General features: G+C 43.1%; 1 protein-coding gene across 2 annotated transcripts in view; it reads right to left on the reverse strand.

The window, feature by feature from the left end:
- LOC133026832 (collagen alpha-1(XVIII) chain-like) overlaps positions 1-11129 on the reverse strand; it is a 46550-nt gene extending 35421 nt beyond the window's left edge. For both annotated transcript variants that reach the window (XM_061093808.1, XM_061093807.1), the window contains exons 1-2: positions 11031-11129; positions 10841-10923 (exon numbers count right to left, since the gene is read on the reverse strand). In XM_061093808.1, coding sequence (XP_060949791.1) covers positions 10841-10923; positions 11031-11041 — 94 coding nt within the window. In that variant the 5' untranslated portion in view covers positions 11042-11129. The remainder of the gene's footprint in view (positions 1-10840; positions 10924-11030) is intronic.
- Between the last annotated feature and the right edge of the window lie 4048 nt (positions 11130-15177).

Below are 15177 nucleotides of genomic sequence, written 5' to 3' on the forward strand. Positions count from 1 at the left end.
CTAGATCGTCAGACGTCTGTCAGTCAACACTTCACAAGTCAAAACCACTTCCTCTGGTACTTTGTTCATCTGAAGTGCACCAGTCCACACAAGGAGGAATAAGACAATAAAACCTGGAGGTTTCACCACAAGTGCTCCGTCAGGTTAAGCTCAATAATACATCAAAAGCAAAGTGATATCCTAGTCGGTGTTATTCCCTGAGGGGGGGGGGGAAACTGGGCCAGAGATCCTGTTTCTTATCAGCTGCCAGTGGGCGAGTTATCAAATCCAAGAGTTGTCTGCTAAACGGGCAGAAGTCTCCTGAGCTTGAAATCACTTCTCTTCCCCTTTGGCCACGTAGGCAGGTTGGACTCAGACTGAGATGATGAGGAGCCGAGCAGCTACACTGAGGTTTTATCAGCACAATAAATACATCATTCTGTTCTAAGAGCTCAAGGAGTTCAGCGTCGGTGAAAGACGAGGATTTGATGATCTACAGCGAGGATCAGAGCAGAAGAGGATCCAAAAAGCAAATAGTATATCTGCAACGGATAAAAATAAATAAATAAAACAAAAGACAATTCTACCAGCTTCATTTCAGCTTCTTCTTGCCAGATATACTTGTTTCTAACCTCTGTGGTTTTCCATTAAATCTACCCCTTCCAGCTACTGCACGTTTCATTCCATTTTTACAATTTCTTACGTGTTAAAGTTCCACTGAACCACAGGGGAGCTGGCTGTTTATAGCAAGGTTAATTACCTCATGAGCACTTATGTTAAATAAACAAGAAATCCCGTCATTCCAATCCAGTGAAAGCAGCTCGACTATAGAGAAACTGTTTGGTCTGCTTTATTGTACAAAACCGAGGTGTCGTGTACTATTTAATAGAGTTTGTGTTTGAAATCCATTGTCTGACGCTGTTGCCTTGACTCGGGGCTTGATGATTTCGAAAGGAGCTGCTGAGGCAGTGAGGAAATTAAACTTTTTGGAAGAGAGTAAAATAGGAATTGACCTTTGCTCTGATCTCTGTGTTTTGCGTGTTTCTCTACAGAAGCTGTTAAAAAGTCTGGAAGCTTCAGTGCCACACAAGCAGTTTTCAAAAAGTCTGCAGGTCACAAATTAAACTACTAAAGTCCCGATTCCAATAATGTGGTTAACTCACTTCTCTTTTTGTTTCTCGTTGATTCAAAAGCCAAACCAATTATACAAGTAGAAACCAGAGACTCCCCAGTAAGTTTCATGCAAACATCAGGAAGTGAAGTGTAGTATTTGCTCTGGAGCTAGAAAGCTTTTAGGAAAACCAATCTGTTTCCCTCCTGGCTCGGGTCAGAAGAGGCTGATGAAAGCTGGAGGGGTCCGAGCAGCAGACTGGGAGGACTGGTGCTGCCTGAGGGACGGACTGATGACAACACTGTTCAACCAACGCCTGGAGAGGAAGAGAAGACTCTTGAAATCCAAAATTCTTTCTGTAACCTCAAATACTTCAACAGCTTTCGGGGAAAATCCTTGATGTGGAAGTTTTACCTACAACAAGGATCCATTAAACAGCAGATTTACAGTTAAATATTTCCTGGAAACAGTCAAAGAGAAGGAGAACCGTCTTTGCAAAAGACATGTTTACTAGAACATTTGTTTTATAACCAGAGAAGACTGTTGAGGTTATTTGTCTCCACACGTCAGATGTGATATGTTGCTGACTTTGTCCAGGTTGTACAGGTTGCTCCTCAAGAATGAAACAGAGCAGAGAGCTGGTTGGATATTCAGGCTCAGCCCACTGGGGAAATCCATCCGCTGTTTTCACTTCTTTAATAGAAATGACAGACCACAGACCAAAATAACTTTGCACACGTCATGACCGAAAAGAGAAAACACCGCATCCTCCAGAACTCATCGACCGGAGCCATGTGAAACACATCTGATCCAAATACGATCCCGGCACTTTGAATGAGAGGTGAAGAAACCAGTCACTCGCTGCTTGACTTCGTTTCTGTGACCACATGAACTTCCTTGATTCCAGCTTCACAGGAACAATTCCCATTTTGTCAGAGTAACTTTGGAAAAACTCATAAAAGCCTCAGCGACTGATGCAAATGGTGTGAAGCCCCAAATCTGCTCTAGCAAAGAAACCAACTTCTTTACGTGGAGAATAGAAGAAGAAGAAGAAGAAGATACACTTTATTTATCCCACACACATGCACAAACATGCATAGACACACTCATGCAATGGGGAAATTAGTCCTCTGCATTTATCCCATCTGGTGTGATCTTTGGACAGACACACAGAGCAGAGCAATAAATAAATAATTAATATAAATAAATATGTATTATAGAAACACAATGAGAGAATCTGCAGTTTTTCTGTATTTGGTAGTTTAAACAGTAACAGTACTAGAGTCTGATATAATGACAGGAAATACATTTACTGCCACTTGGGTTATTTTTCTTTATAGGAGGAAAACTGTTACACACTTATGGTCAAAGTCAAACCTGCGCTAATGAGACGCTAACAGCCGCAGCACCAACCGCAAACCAAGGTGAGAAATTGACTTCCTGATTTTCACGGCAGATTTCACAGCATTTTGCTTTTTCAAAAACCATTGGTGGTGTAAAAAGCAAAACAAAATCTGTAGAGAGTTGAACATGAAGAGGATGAAAACACATGGACGAGACAGGGACATTTAAAATAAAGGACAGAATCCAGGGGAGATGGAGAGAGACACAGATGTTCGTGGATGTTGACTCGCCGGCGGTGGTGGAACAGAGACTTAAAATGAGACCTGACCATGAATGAGATTTGTGTTGGGATCTTCAGGAAGTGCATGGACAGTGTGCTCAGAGACAACGCAGCTGCAGACCAGCTGAGCACACGACACTCGTATGCGTGTACACACAAACACACACACACACACACACACACACACAGTCAAACACACCCGCCACTAAACGACCAACAACACCTCCCCTAATCCGCCCACCCGCTGGGAAACGATCGGATGCACCTCAGGGACTTTCAGTCGTTTCCCACACTTTCCATTTATCCACACGATCGATCTCTCTGCTGCTTCGGGAAAAACACACAAACCTCTGCAAGCACCTGATGATCCAAGCTGGAGGTCTTCAGACGGGCAAACAGAAAGTTCAACACAGAGATCAATAGAGTCGGTGGTGAGAAGCTCAAAGTCAGACTGTTCTTGTCTGTTTGTTAATGACCCGAAGTTATTTCTCAGTAAGAACAGGAGACAAAGCAGAGGCATAAAAGGTTCAAAGTTGAGACGACACACCACTGAGGCTACAGAGTATGAATGAAAAGCTCCATCTGTAGACGTATCTAACTCTAAATGAGTCTTGATTCTTGATGCTATAGATTTAAATGACATGTTGGACCAAACAAACTTGACTGACCTGCTCGAGCCCCCGGAGCTCAACCACATCCAACACCTGTGGGATGAACTGGAGCATCACCAGGCCTCGTTAGCCGGCATCACTGCCACTCTCACTTAGGCTCGTGAGGATAAATGGAAGAAAATCTCTGCAGCCATAATCCCACATCCGAACCTAACCCTAACCCTAACCCTAAAGGTCCCCACAGAAGAGCGGAGGTATTATAATCATATGCTAATGATTTTAAAATGATATGTTCTAGAGCTCGACCGATTTAGCCGTTAGCTGATATCGGCCTTTTACAGACAAAGCTGTTTGTGTTTATATTTGTAGATATGCACATATATGATATTTTTATTTTTTTTAATAATGTGGAAAAGATATACTTGATCACATTTTAGGGTGAAAGACTATTTTCTTAATTCAAGTTCAATGAGGTTTTAATTGTGTTTTCTGTTTATGTGTAATACAGTTTGTGGTTACATATGCTTAAAATATTGTTTTGGGTTTTCTTGACTGTCTTATATCTGTATAGATATCTTTAATCAATATGTTTTATATATATTGTGTTTAAATGTCACATGGAGGTATATTCTTTAGACGTCTGCATACTTTTGGCAATGCAGTGTATACAGAGGCCCAACATCTAATAATCATTACCCGAGTTCAAATGAAGTGTTACCTTCACCCCAGAAGCAATTAGCTGAACAAAGAGCAACGAACCTTTATCTCCAACACCAACATCCTGTTTTTATCTTTAACAAACCCAAAGAACAAGCAGAGAACCGAGAGCAAACGAGGGTAAAGGTGATATTTTTAGAGTGAAAGAGGGGGAAAAAATGAAGCCTTCATGAATCTGTTCTCTCTGACGACTGCTCTGTCATTTCCAGCCGTGCTGCTCCAACTCAAACACCGACTCACAAGAAGAAATCTCTGCCTCTTCCTCGGGGGAACGAGCACTTTCCACAGAATTCTGATTCAACCAGGATTAAGGTAAATGAGACAGTGAACTCCTCACGTCTGTTCCGGAGCCCGAACACTCCGTGACCTCATTAGAAACTCAGATGCTCCGCCGCTGTTTGACGGGATGTTCCCTCTCTCTCTCTCTCTCTCTCTCTCTCTCTCTCTCTCTCTCTCTCTCTCTCTCTCTCTCTCTCTCTCTCTCTCTCTCTCTCTCTCTCTCTCTCTCTCTCTCTCTCTCTCTCTCTCTCTCTCTCTCTCTCTCTCTCTCTCTCTCTCTCTCTCTCTCTCTCTCTCTCTCTCTCTCTCTCTCTCTCTCTCTCTCTCTCCCTCTGTGGTCTGCAGGCAGCTGAACAGACACCTGCTTGTTTCTGCTCCATCTTTCCGCCCTGACGGAAACTTTCCAGAGTGTCGGAGATTCCGTGTTTTGCAGAAGGCCAGGAAGCCGCTCCCAGAAAAACAAACACGCCAATTCAGATCCACTTTACATGATCGTAAATCGCAGTTTTGATGCATCTCTGAGCCCCGATGGCAACATATCAGTCGGCTTTTCCCTCCACGAATGCAGGAAAACTCATAAATTACATCTTATTCCGTTAAAAATCCTCACAGGACACAGGATGTACTGTGGCTCGGCCTCCAACGTGCATCTTTACACCTCCAACGCTGCTTTTCATCCTGCTTCACATTTATAAACCACTGAACATGTCTGGATGAGCTACTGGCAACAGCTTTGGTCTGTTGCACTTCATTAGTGGGAGTTGAGGACACAGTAAAGTGACACTGACCTGGAGTCTCTACGCAGCCACATTGTTCCAGCTCAGTGTTTCTCACAAGATGAAAATGTACTTGTGGTGGTGATGGAGGTTGTGGCTTGTAACGGATGTGCCTGCATAGAGCAATGTCCCATAAATGCCTCATATGCAGGATATACTGTAGGTAGACACTGTAGGCCGGATCCTCTAAGATTTGAAATCTACTAAACCTCATCTGTGGATGTGCAAGATGATATTAAGAGATTACAGGAGTAAAAAGGCTCAATAGAAAACCACTGACAAGGAGATGGTGATGGAAAGGAAACATTTGTGCTGTAGTATGATAAAAGTATGGATTTCTTACCCAACAACACTATGAGGTACAGGACGAGGGTGAAGTGAGTGTTTATATCTTCAGGTTTTATATGGAGGGTCAGTTTCAGTTCAGAATTAATAGCATTCAACGTGAATCCTTAGTTCTCTTGCAGGTGGGTTAGGATTAGGAAAATGTAGGGTCATACAACACAGGTTCCAACAGATGCATCACTTCGAGCGCTGCAGACTTGTGGAAAGAACGTATCAACAAAATAAACAAATAAATACGTTCATAAAATAAGATCTAGGCATCACAGTGCGGTTTCGTTTGATCTACAGAGGAAGGAAAACATTCGACATCAAACGCAGAGTTTAAAAGCACTTTGATGGCCGAAGCTTTGATTTCAGCGAGTGATGACCGGTGTCGAGATAAGATCGAATTAACAAGAGGTTAGACCCAGATAAGTTCACTCAGGAAGTCAGGAAGATTGGTTCACGATAAGTCGAACTTTCCCACCAAAGCTGCTTTTTATGAAAAACAAAAACATTCTAGGGTGAGAGATTTTTCCACTAATCTGTTTACAAGGTCCAAACCCCCCCCATTTGAGGTTTTACTAAAAGCGGACGGACAACAATAACTTAAAAAAGCTTCAAAAGGTCAAAGTGACATTTGGCGTCGCACTTTCACCCCCCCCCCCACAGAATCCTTCCTCTACCTCACACATCCTGCGTTTGTCCTCAGCCGATCGTTCATCTCGTTCATCTCTGCTCACACTGTGTCCAACGCTTAAAAATAGTGACTTGTTTTCTCCAGGACAAATTTAGCGATTCCTGTTTACCCACAAGAATAACGCATGTGTTGTTGGTTTCTTTTAGATCATCTGCAGATAGAAGCCAACGTCCAGACTGAGAGGCTGTGGAGCAGCTTCCTTAAAGTGTCGTGTCAGCAGAATAGCAGCGTTTGTAAAGTCCCCTTTTAAAATGTTCAAACTCATTCACAAGTTAATCGATTCGTAAATATATAATTCAGTTCATGTGGTAAAAATCAACAACGATAAAACCTCCAACCCGAAAGGAAGTCGCAAAAATAACAAACTGCATTAATTGCAAGTGAGAGATGAACAAGGAGCCAGATGAAGACAGGAGACAGAGGACGAAATGTGGCAGTTGGACGTAACGAGGGAATAATGTGGGATGCAGAAACATGTGCGACAGACACACAACCTGCAGTGCATCTTGAATCGGTTTCGAGTCGGACACTGACGCATGCAACCGCAAGTGGCTGGTGTCCCGGTCCAGGGAACAAACAAACAGAGAAACACAGAGTCAGGGAAACAGAAGTAGATTATCTGTATATGATGCATGATTTTACACCAATATCTTCAATGTTTTATGTTTTGTTGATTAAATCAATTTACAAAACAAAAGGTTAATAAACCCAACGTGTCTGTGTGACTCACACACCTTTAAACCAAACACTAAAACAGCTCCAGCATCATTGTTTTGGTTTCGTATCCAACTGAATAACACAAACTCTCCCAAGTGCAACTGATATTTATACAATTACCTCATAACGTAGCAGAGAAACCACAGTTAACCTGTTGAAACTCACACCGAGCAGTTGCACATTCGACATGCAGAGTGTAAACACATCTGCAGAGTCCGAGGAACATCTGGACACTTTGCTTTGTCTAATGTTTAGTGGTAGTCATGACGGTCGGTGGTAACGGAGCTCAGGGTTCGTTGTTGTGGTTCAGGCAGGAAAGACCTGCTCAGTATGATGTGTTTCAGACAAAAGACAACGTAAGAGAATTGATAAACTACGTATCAGATAACTCGCTCGTGGGAGATATATGTTGTGGTGAATGGAAACAACCTGGACGATGATTTATAGGAAAATGTCACAGACTGTAAAAGTGTCTTTTACAGACGATCCCTCTGCAGTTGGAACTTCTAACCAGAACCTGACGTCCTGACCAGGTCCAGATGACCTCCATCAAACTGGGAAAACCAGGATCTCATTAAGTCAGAATCAAGACCAAATGGATGAGGAGGATTTGACACGTTGCTTCCTTTCACTCAATGTCATCTCACTTCTGTTGACATGTCTATTATGAAGTGGATCTACAGGTGTCATCGCTGCTGCTTCCCGGATCGAGGTTTATCAACTTCCCCAGTTTTCCTGATTTATAATAAATCAATCAAGCTTCTGTCTGTTTCTCCGTGTTCCCAGGTTCTTTGCTTCAAACTGCAATGACACTAATGTTTCAACAGATTTTGTTAGGACAATGGAAATCAGCCGTCGGCATAATTGTTTCCAGATTTTAACTTTTAAACAAAGTCACAGCAGCAAAGTCTGAACCTCTGAATTCTTGATCCACAGATGCATGACTCAGAGTTTTAAATTTTCCTCAATTATCAAGGTTAAAGGTTCTCGAGGGATTTGCTGAGTCAGCCTGACCCCTGCACTAGAATAATGAATCCAGCTTTTTCAGTAGAAAATAAATGTTTTCAGTCGCATTTCTGTGTGAATTAATTCAAATTAAGTCGAGGTCTGTCGCCTGAGAGCTTCATCTGAAACTCACACGTGTGTCATGTACGAATGATTCTAATGGATATAGAACATTTGACGTCCTCCCCACCCTGTGCATATGTTACTGATCTCCAAGGACTCACCTAATTGTCTTTGTGTCATCGTCTCACTTGTCTTCATCACGATCATCACCCACAATGCACTCATCACAGCCACGTTCACAGAGCCTCACATCATCAGCTACCTCGACTTCATTATCTCTAACAGGCATCTGTGTCGGGGGCATTCGTGTCATTCCACAGAGATAATTACAAACATCATTATTTTTGAATAATCACCATGTGTACAGCAGATGGTGGAACAATAATTGAGCGAGTTGCACGTGTGTTCTTGTGGATGTGTCACATGATGGCTGATGCAAGCGTGTGTACGTGCACAATGAAGCACGACAGCGTCATTTTCATTATCTCACAGAATCACCAGAGGCTGAAGAGGTTAAAATATATGTTTGTTTACAGGCTCATTAGTTCGGCTGTTGATTCCCCAAGGTCGAAACTTTACGACTCATGGGAACAAAGTATACGAAGTGATGTCTGATGCCTTCACAACGTGAGCCAGCAGCATTCTTTATTGTTTTGTTTACTTGTTTCCAACATCTTGTTTAAATTCGATCTGATGTACATATAAACTTTACTCCTTTATTCATCCATTCGTCTGTTCTACACAAGCTGCTGTCAGACCTGCCCTGGAATCTACTGACATTCTCCGGAGGGGCTGTACGCAAATGTTCGAGTGAGAGGCGCCAGAGTTTGGAAGATGTCACGAGAGTTTTTAAAGACCCGACGCCGATACTGATGTTCATGTGTGAAATGCAAAGTCCAGAGAAAGTCCAGGATCCAATTGTGTGGACGTCCTCCAGAGTTGAAGTCTGAAAATTCATTCATTCATTCATGTAGTGCCTGACATTCCTCTTAATTAATTATAATCATTCATTTTCCTGGTCACACATCTGTTGATTGACATATCCATGTATTTGTAATTAGTTCTGCTTTCTCCATGAAGGTAATTAATTGAAAAGTCATTCATTAATATATAGAAACATCAACTTTTTCTTTTCATTCTATTTGTTTCTGAACAGAATTAAGGTCTCACTGTCAAACCTGAAACCTGATATGTTGTTTCCATGGAATTTGTTTTGTGATGCCAACTCCAAGCTCAGCTGCATCCGCTTAAAAACCATCAGTTGAGCGAAGGCCCACGAAACCGTTTCACACCGAGGAAACAAATCACAGCAACTTTATTCAAAACAGAAACGTCAACGTTGCCACGGCGACAGCTCATGTTGTCAAGAATATTTACAACACGCAGCCTGGAAATATTTGTCCCTGGTGTTCTCTCTCTCTCTCTCTCTCAATGTCTCTCTCTCTCGCTCGCTCTCTGGAAAGTGAGCCAGCAAGCGTGTTCCTTTCTTGAAAAAGTGAATCATGGCAGACAATTATGAAAATTGCAAAAAGCACAAACACACACAGAGAGGACCCACATGAAAGCAGACCATGAAATCACACTTTCCTTTAGTGGACACATCAGATCCACATCCACTGTCAAGTTCTCCTGGTTTTGAAAACATCTACAACTTCTCTTCATTCCCACCAGGTCATATATTCACTTCATATGATAATCGGGGGACAAGATGATTACACTCTCTTTGCTGCCAACTGCCAATAAGTGCCATTTAATTCAAAAAGTCAAACTGACATTTAATCTCATTGCGGCCACATTAGCAAAAGAATCCTCACAATCATTTAACAATCCAGCTTTTGTGACACAAAGGTCGTAGTGGCGATCAGAGGTCGAGATGTCCACACACACACACACACACACACACACACACACACACACACACACACACACACACACGGCTGCAAATGTCAATCTGGATTCCAGCACAGTGAGGGAAGCAGCGATGATGTATTGGCCGTCAGGATGACGACTAATGAAATGAAGCTCTGCTGACATTGGCCTTCATGTCTGACAAGCCCCTCCCACCTCACCCTCCACAGAGCGGAGGCTTCACATCATGTTCACTACCTGTGTAATGCGGAGCTGCTGATTGCAGAGCCGCTCTGTCACTGTGACCAACGTCAGGTTCGGCCTGTTTCCAATTGCGATGGAAAAGAAAACCTCGGCACTAATTGGGGTCAGGTTGACGAGTCCTGATTGATCCATTAATCACGGGAAATAATCCAGATTGAAGCTGTGAAAACAGTCGAGCAGAGAAAAACATCTCCGGTGCAGGAGAGGTTTAGGAGTCTAATTGAAACCAGGGTCCAGCAGCACAGGAGCTAGCAGGTAGCTGCTCAGTGTCAGGAGGCTGCTCAACTTTCCAAAAAGTTTGCAAAGTTTCCAGAGACTTTGAGGATCTTCATGTTTCAATATCAGCCTCGGCCACAGAGACAATTTGAGCCATTCCAGAGAAGCATGCAGGATTTCATCGAATGTATGAAAAGTGGGAGTCGAATGCAAATGTGCAGACTCAAAACTTTCCCATAGATTGATATTTGTTAATTAGACACTTTAATTAAAATCCATGCAAGAGCTGAGATGATTTGCAATAGAAAATTAGAGAAGCTGTTGCCAGGACGTTACTATTATAACCATAAAATGTGTGTGTGTCCCACTCAATGCATAATGACCTTGGCTTTTTATTGCAATAACATTGTCACCAAAAGAATCAGTATATCATCTTCCAATAAAGAAACCCCTCTCAGCTGTGGCTCAGTAGCCTCACTGCTCTGCAGGACCCGAGTGCAACAGCTTAATCATTCTCTCTCTGCAGCGGAGGAGAAGTCATGAGCCAGCAGAAAGTTTGGCCAACAGCAGAAAACTTTTCCCCCAGCAGACGGAGCGTGCACATACCGTCCAGCGGCTGATAGGCAGAGCAGCGTCGGCAGCAGAACCGGAGCACCAGCAGAAATAATCCAAAGAACCAGGGAGGAATGCTGCACACACACACACACACAAAACAAACAGAAAACACACGAGTTTAAAGTCTGAAAGTTCACAAGAAACAAACTTCTCCTGAGGAAACTCTGAGGCTCTGGTTTACCGTGAAGACATCTTCAGTGGAGCCGAGCTTAGATCCCAACTGAACCTGCCCTGAGAGTGACAGCAGAGCGAGAGAGAGATGGAGCTCACTCTGCCTCTCTCCCCCACTCACTCCAAACTAAAGTCCTCTCTCTCCTCCTCCTCCTCCTCCTCCTCCTCCTCCTCCTCCTCCTCCTCTCTCTCTCTCTCTCGCTCTCTCTCTGGTTCCCAGTCAAACAAAGGCAGCTTCAGTGCACTGGGACTCAAGGGGCCCTTCGCTGAAAGCTGAAACCTGACTCTGTGCGGACCACCGCTTTCTTATCCGCCCCCGGCCCCCCCCACCCCTCAGACAACTCAACCCCAGATACAAATTAACACACTCCGGTGAGTTCCTCCTCCTGCTCCTCCTCCTCACTGGTGGGGTTTTTCTCCCACACTCCCCTGTCCTTTAAAGCAAGTGTGGCCTTGACCTGTCAGGTGGTGGTGGTATGTGTGTGTGTGTGGGGGGGGCTGGATGTCTCAGGATTTGCAGCATCGAAAATATCATATTTTTTACTGAAGCTACAGGAATTTGTAGTCTTTGCCACCTGTGGTTTAATAACTTCAACTAATGTAAACTTCACAAACTCACAATGTAACTAACAAGCATTCAGTTTCCATTTATATTCAAACCATTATAGCCAATAATGTATTATTAGTTAATTGGCCAATTAAAAAAAGGCCAATAACAGCGTTTCAGAGACATATTGGTATCGTTATTTAGGTTTGTTGATATGCATAAAAAATTACTTATTTCGTAGCATAAACAGAGCTGTGAAATATGAATTTGTTGTCTTTGTCACTTATGGTTTAATAACTTCAACCAATGTAAACATCATTAACTCACAATGTAACATACAAACATTGAGTTTCCTTTTATATTCAAACCATTATAACCAATAATGTATTATTAGTTCACAGACATAGTGGTATCGGTATTTATGTTTGTGTATATGTATAAAAAAACTCTTATTTCATAGAAGAAACACAGCTGGGAAATATGAATTTGTCTTGATTTATGTTAATTTGTCTTCATTTAAGTTCTATATAATTAGTTTGTGTGTGTTCTCAGGATTTAGAGTTACTTTGATTTGTATATTTTACTTCGAACATGTCTTTGTTTCAACACTTTCTGAAACCTTCATGAACGAACAAATCCTTTCGGCCGACATGCTTTGGATTCTACACATTTTTGTGACACACACACTCAAACTCAGCCACTGATTCTTCTCTACAATCAGAGCTGTGATGGAGTGAGTCGTCTCAAACCTCTGGTCTCAAGAGCATTGTGTGTGCCGTGGTGCCAAATGGAATCTGCCGACAACAAACACAAACAGGCAGCAGTCTGGAGCCAGTGCAGGGGGGGGGAGGCTTTGCAGATAAAGAAGTGTTCAGACCTTGTCTCTGCACAGCTCCGACAGATAAGTGCCAGCGATGCTGTGAGAGAGGCGGCGTCGGTGATAAGCCGTCCTCACTTCACTGACCTCACGCAGGCTGACCAGAGGAGCTGTCAGGGGACATGGGTTGTCAGAATAAGAGCGTCCCATTCCCCTCGACTGTTTTTGTACCAGTTCATGGGATTTCTGAGTTTTTAAATTCATTAAGTACCAGTTTAGATACTTTGTCACTGAACTGCTGCGGAAAACTCAACGTAATTGGGAGTTTCGTAGCCTTAGTCAGGACGATCTTGCTGAAACGTTAGTCTTAGTTTGTCCCCTTGCAGGACTGAAGGCCGGCGCATGCTTCTGTGTTTTCAGGGGCCCGCAAGCGTAAGAGCCCTTCCGGGCCCCTGAAGTACTTACGTATCCCTTCTTACGTGCTTACGTGCGGCGCCCAATTTTTCTTACTAGATGGCAAAGCTCCGCAAGAGTCACAGAGCCGGCAAGTCTGTGATTGGTCTGTTAACTTCATCATTTCTGGAGTCGCATTTCCGGTACATGCCCGATAATACCGGCGGAAACCACGGAAGATTTAGAAGAACGAATATGGACCAAATAGAAGAGCACTTGGCAGAAGAGATCCGACACTATGACCACTATATATATATAATATGTTATATTATATACTATATATACTGTACTATTCTTATATACTGTCTAACAATAACATTACCATCATATCATCAGTACTATTAACATCATCTTGCCACTGCACTTTATCTGCCTATTTTATTTTATCTTGTGTTTCTGTTTTTATTCTTTCAACCTCAATATTTTTATTTTATTCTATTGTATTGTATTTTATTGTATTCAAATATACCGGCTGCTATGACAACTTAATTTCCCTTCGGGGATGAATAAAGTACTCTATCTATCTATCTATCTATCTATCTATCTATCTATCTATCTATCTATCTATCTATCTATCTATCTATCTATCTATCTATCTATCTATCTATCTATCTATCTATCTATCTAGTATAACCCGTCACTGACTGGTGGATTCATCCGCCAGAAAAAGGCTCTGAGGAGCCGCCGTGGAGATGTAAATAAACTTCGACAAAAACCATTACTCCGCCTAGTGTTCTGGCGGGGAATTGCATGGCAACACGTGCAATGCTTGGAAAACCATGAATGACAACGAGTCCTGCGTCACAACTGTGTGAAAATCCGCAGACGCCGTTGCAGAAGCATGCGCCGGCCTTGAGGTTTGGCAGTGGCAGGTTGTGTGGTGCAGCCTTTAACCACTGAATTATTATGCTTGTTCTGCTGCTTCTTCCATCCGAGACACTGGCCTAACAGATCCAGGACCTGACAATCTGTCGGTGGTCTGCTCGCTGTGGTTCGATGAGCTGGTTGCAAGCTGCAGGACGGACTCTCGACAGGTCAGGGAGGTTGTAGACGTCTCAAATTTACAGTCCAACACAAGCAGGAATACAAGCAAAACAAATCGAGAGTGTTCCCAGAAGTTGCTGCGTCCGAGCACGCTGCCATCTTGCCTTGATTTCGCCGAGACACCCAGAATAAACATTCCTCCTCCACCTCAAAAGCCCAGACAGTAGTTTTTGTTCTTCTCTTTGTGTTGAACAGGGAAAGAAGGAACTAGAGTGTTTCAAGCTCAGTGAGTTCACTTCCCTTTGGACTCGTGTTATTAAGAAGTTGTTACTCAGCTATAAGTGCTTCTGTTAACAGGGAGTTTAGTTTAGAAGGAAGTTCCCTCATGACACCACGGAGAGAAAATGTCACTGTTTCTCTGAGTCACTGTTGTGGTAACAACATGAGCTTTATAAGAAGATGACACATCGGGGACTGTGTTGCTTGGTGGAAGTTATATCTGCTTTGATAAAGAGCTTGTGCACGTTACCTGGCTCGTGTTTGTTCTGGACTCTCACAGCTGCTGGAACCTCTTTGCTGGGAGCTGCACATACGTTTTATATCAAACAGTGAAACTTTTATATTGCCTTGTTTAACCTTAACTAAGGGTTTTTACCAGAAATCTGAAATATGGAATGAAACCAGGAACCAACTTCAATGTGCTTGTGCAAATTAGTTGTATATAAACTAGAGGTTTCCACATGATAACTGAAACAAAAAGTGAAGAATCATCCATCTATAAATGTAATATAATGTGGTGAAAGCTCACATTAATTTAATGGATGTTGTGCAAAAAAAAATACACACTGTGGCTGCCAAGATTACCCTGCACCCCCACTCCACCCACACGTTTAGGTGAGTGTGCTGAGGTCTCCATAGTAGTCTGTGTATTTGGAGATAAACAAAGCATAAAAGAGCATTCACTGCCATGAGACAAAGAGAAAACACACGCTGGTGTTTCCATGCAAAGGAAACAGGGGGTGAGGGTGGGGGGGGTCCAGCCTGTGGGTGGCTGCAGATTAGAAGGGGTCCGGGCGGAGGTCTTTGCCGGTATGAGTCAGTCGAGATACGGCATCGTCAAAGCAGACGGAGCCGAACACATCTGCTCTCAGCTTCGAGTCTGGATGAGGCCGATGTTTCCCCCCCCCCCTCTTGTGTTCTAGGGAGTTTCCATGTTGTGAAGCTCAGCTGCTTGTGGTTGTAATGAGTTATGGTGGTGATGAACGACTGAGTGGAGTTACTGAGTACTCATGCAGGCGGTGTTAAAGCACAAGAAGCCTGGTGGAGCTCGTGAAACGGAGGAGAAGCTGGAGTGAG

This window comes from Limanda limanda, chromosome 20 (genome assembly GCF_963576545.1).
Source record: "Limanda limanda chromosome 20, fLimLim1.1, whole genome shotgun sequence".
Lineage (NCBI taxonomy): Eukaryota > Metazoa > Chordata > Actinopteri > Pleuronectiformes > Pleuronectidae > Limanda > Limanda limanda.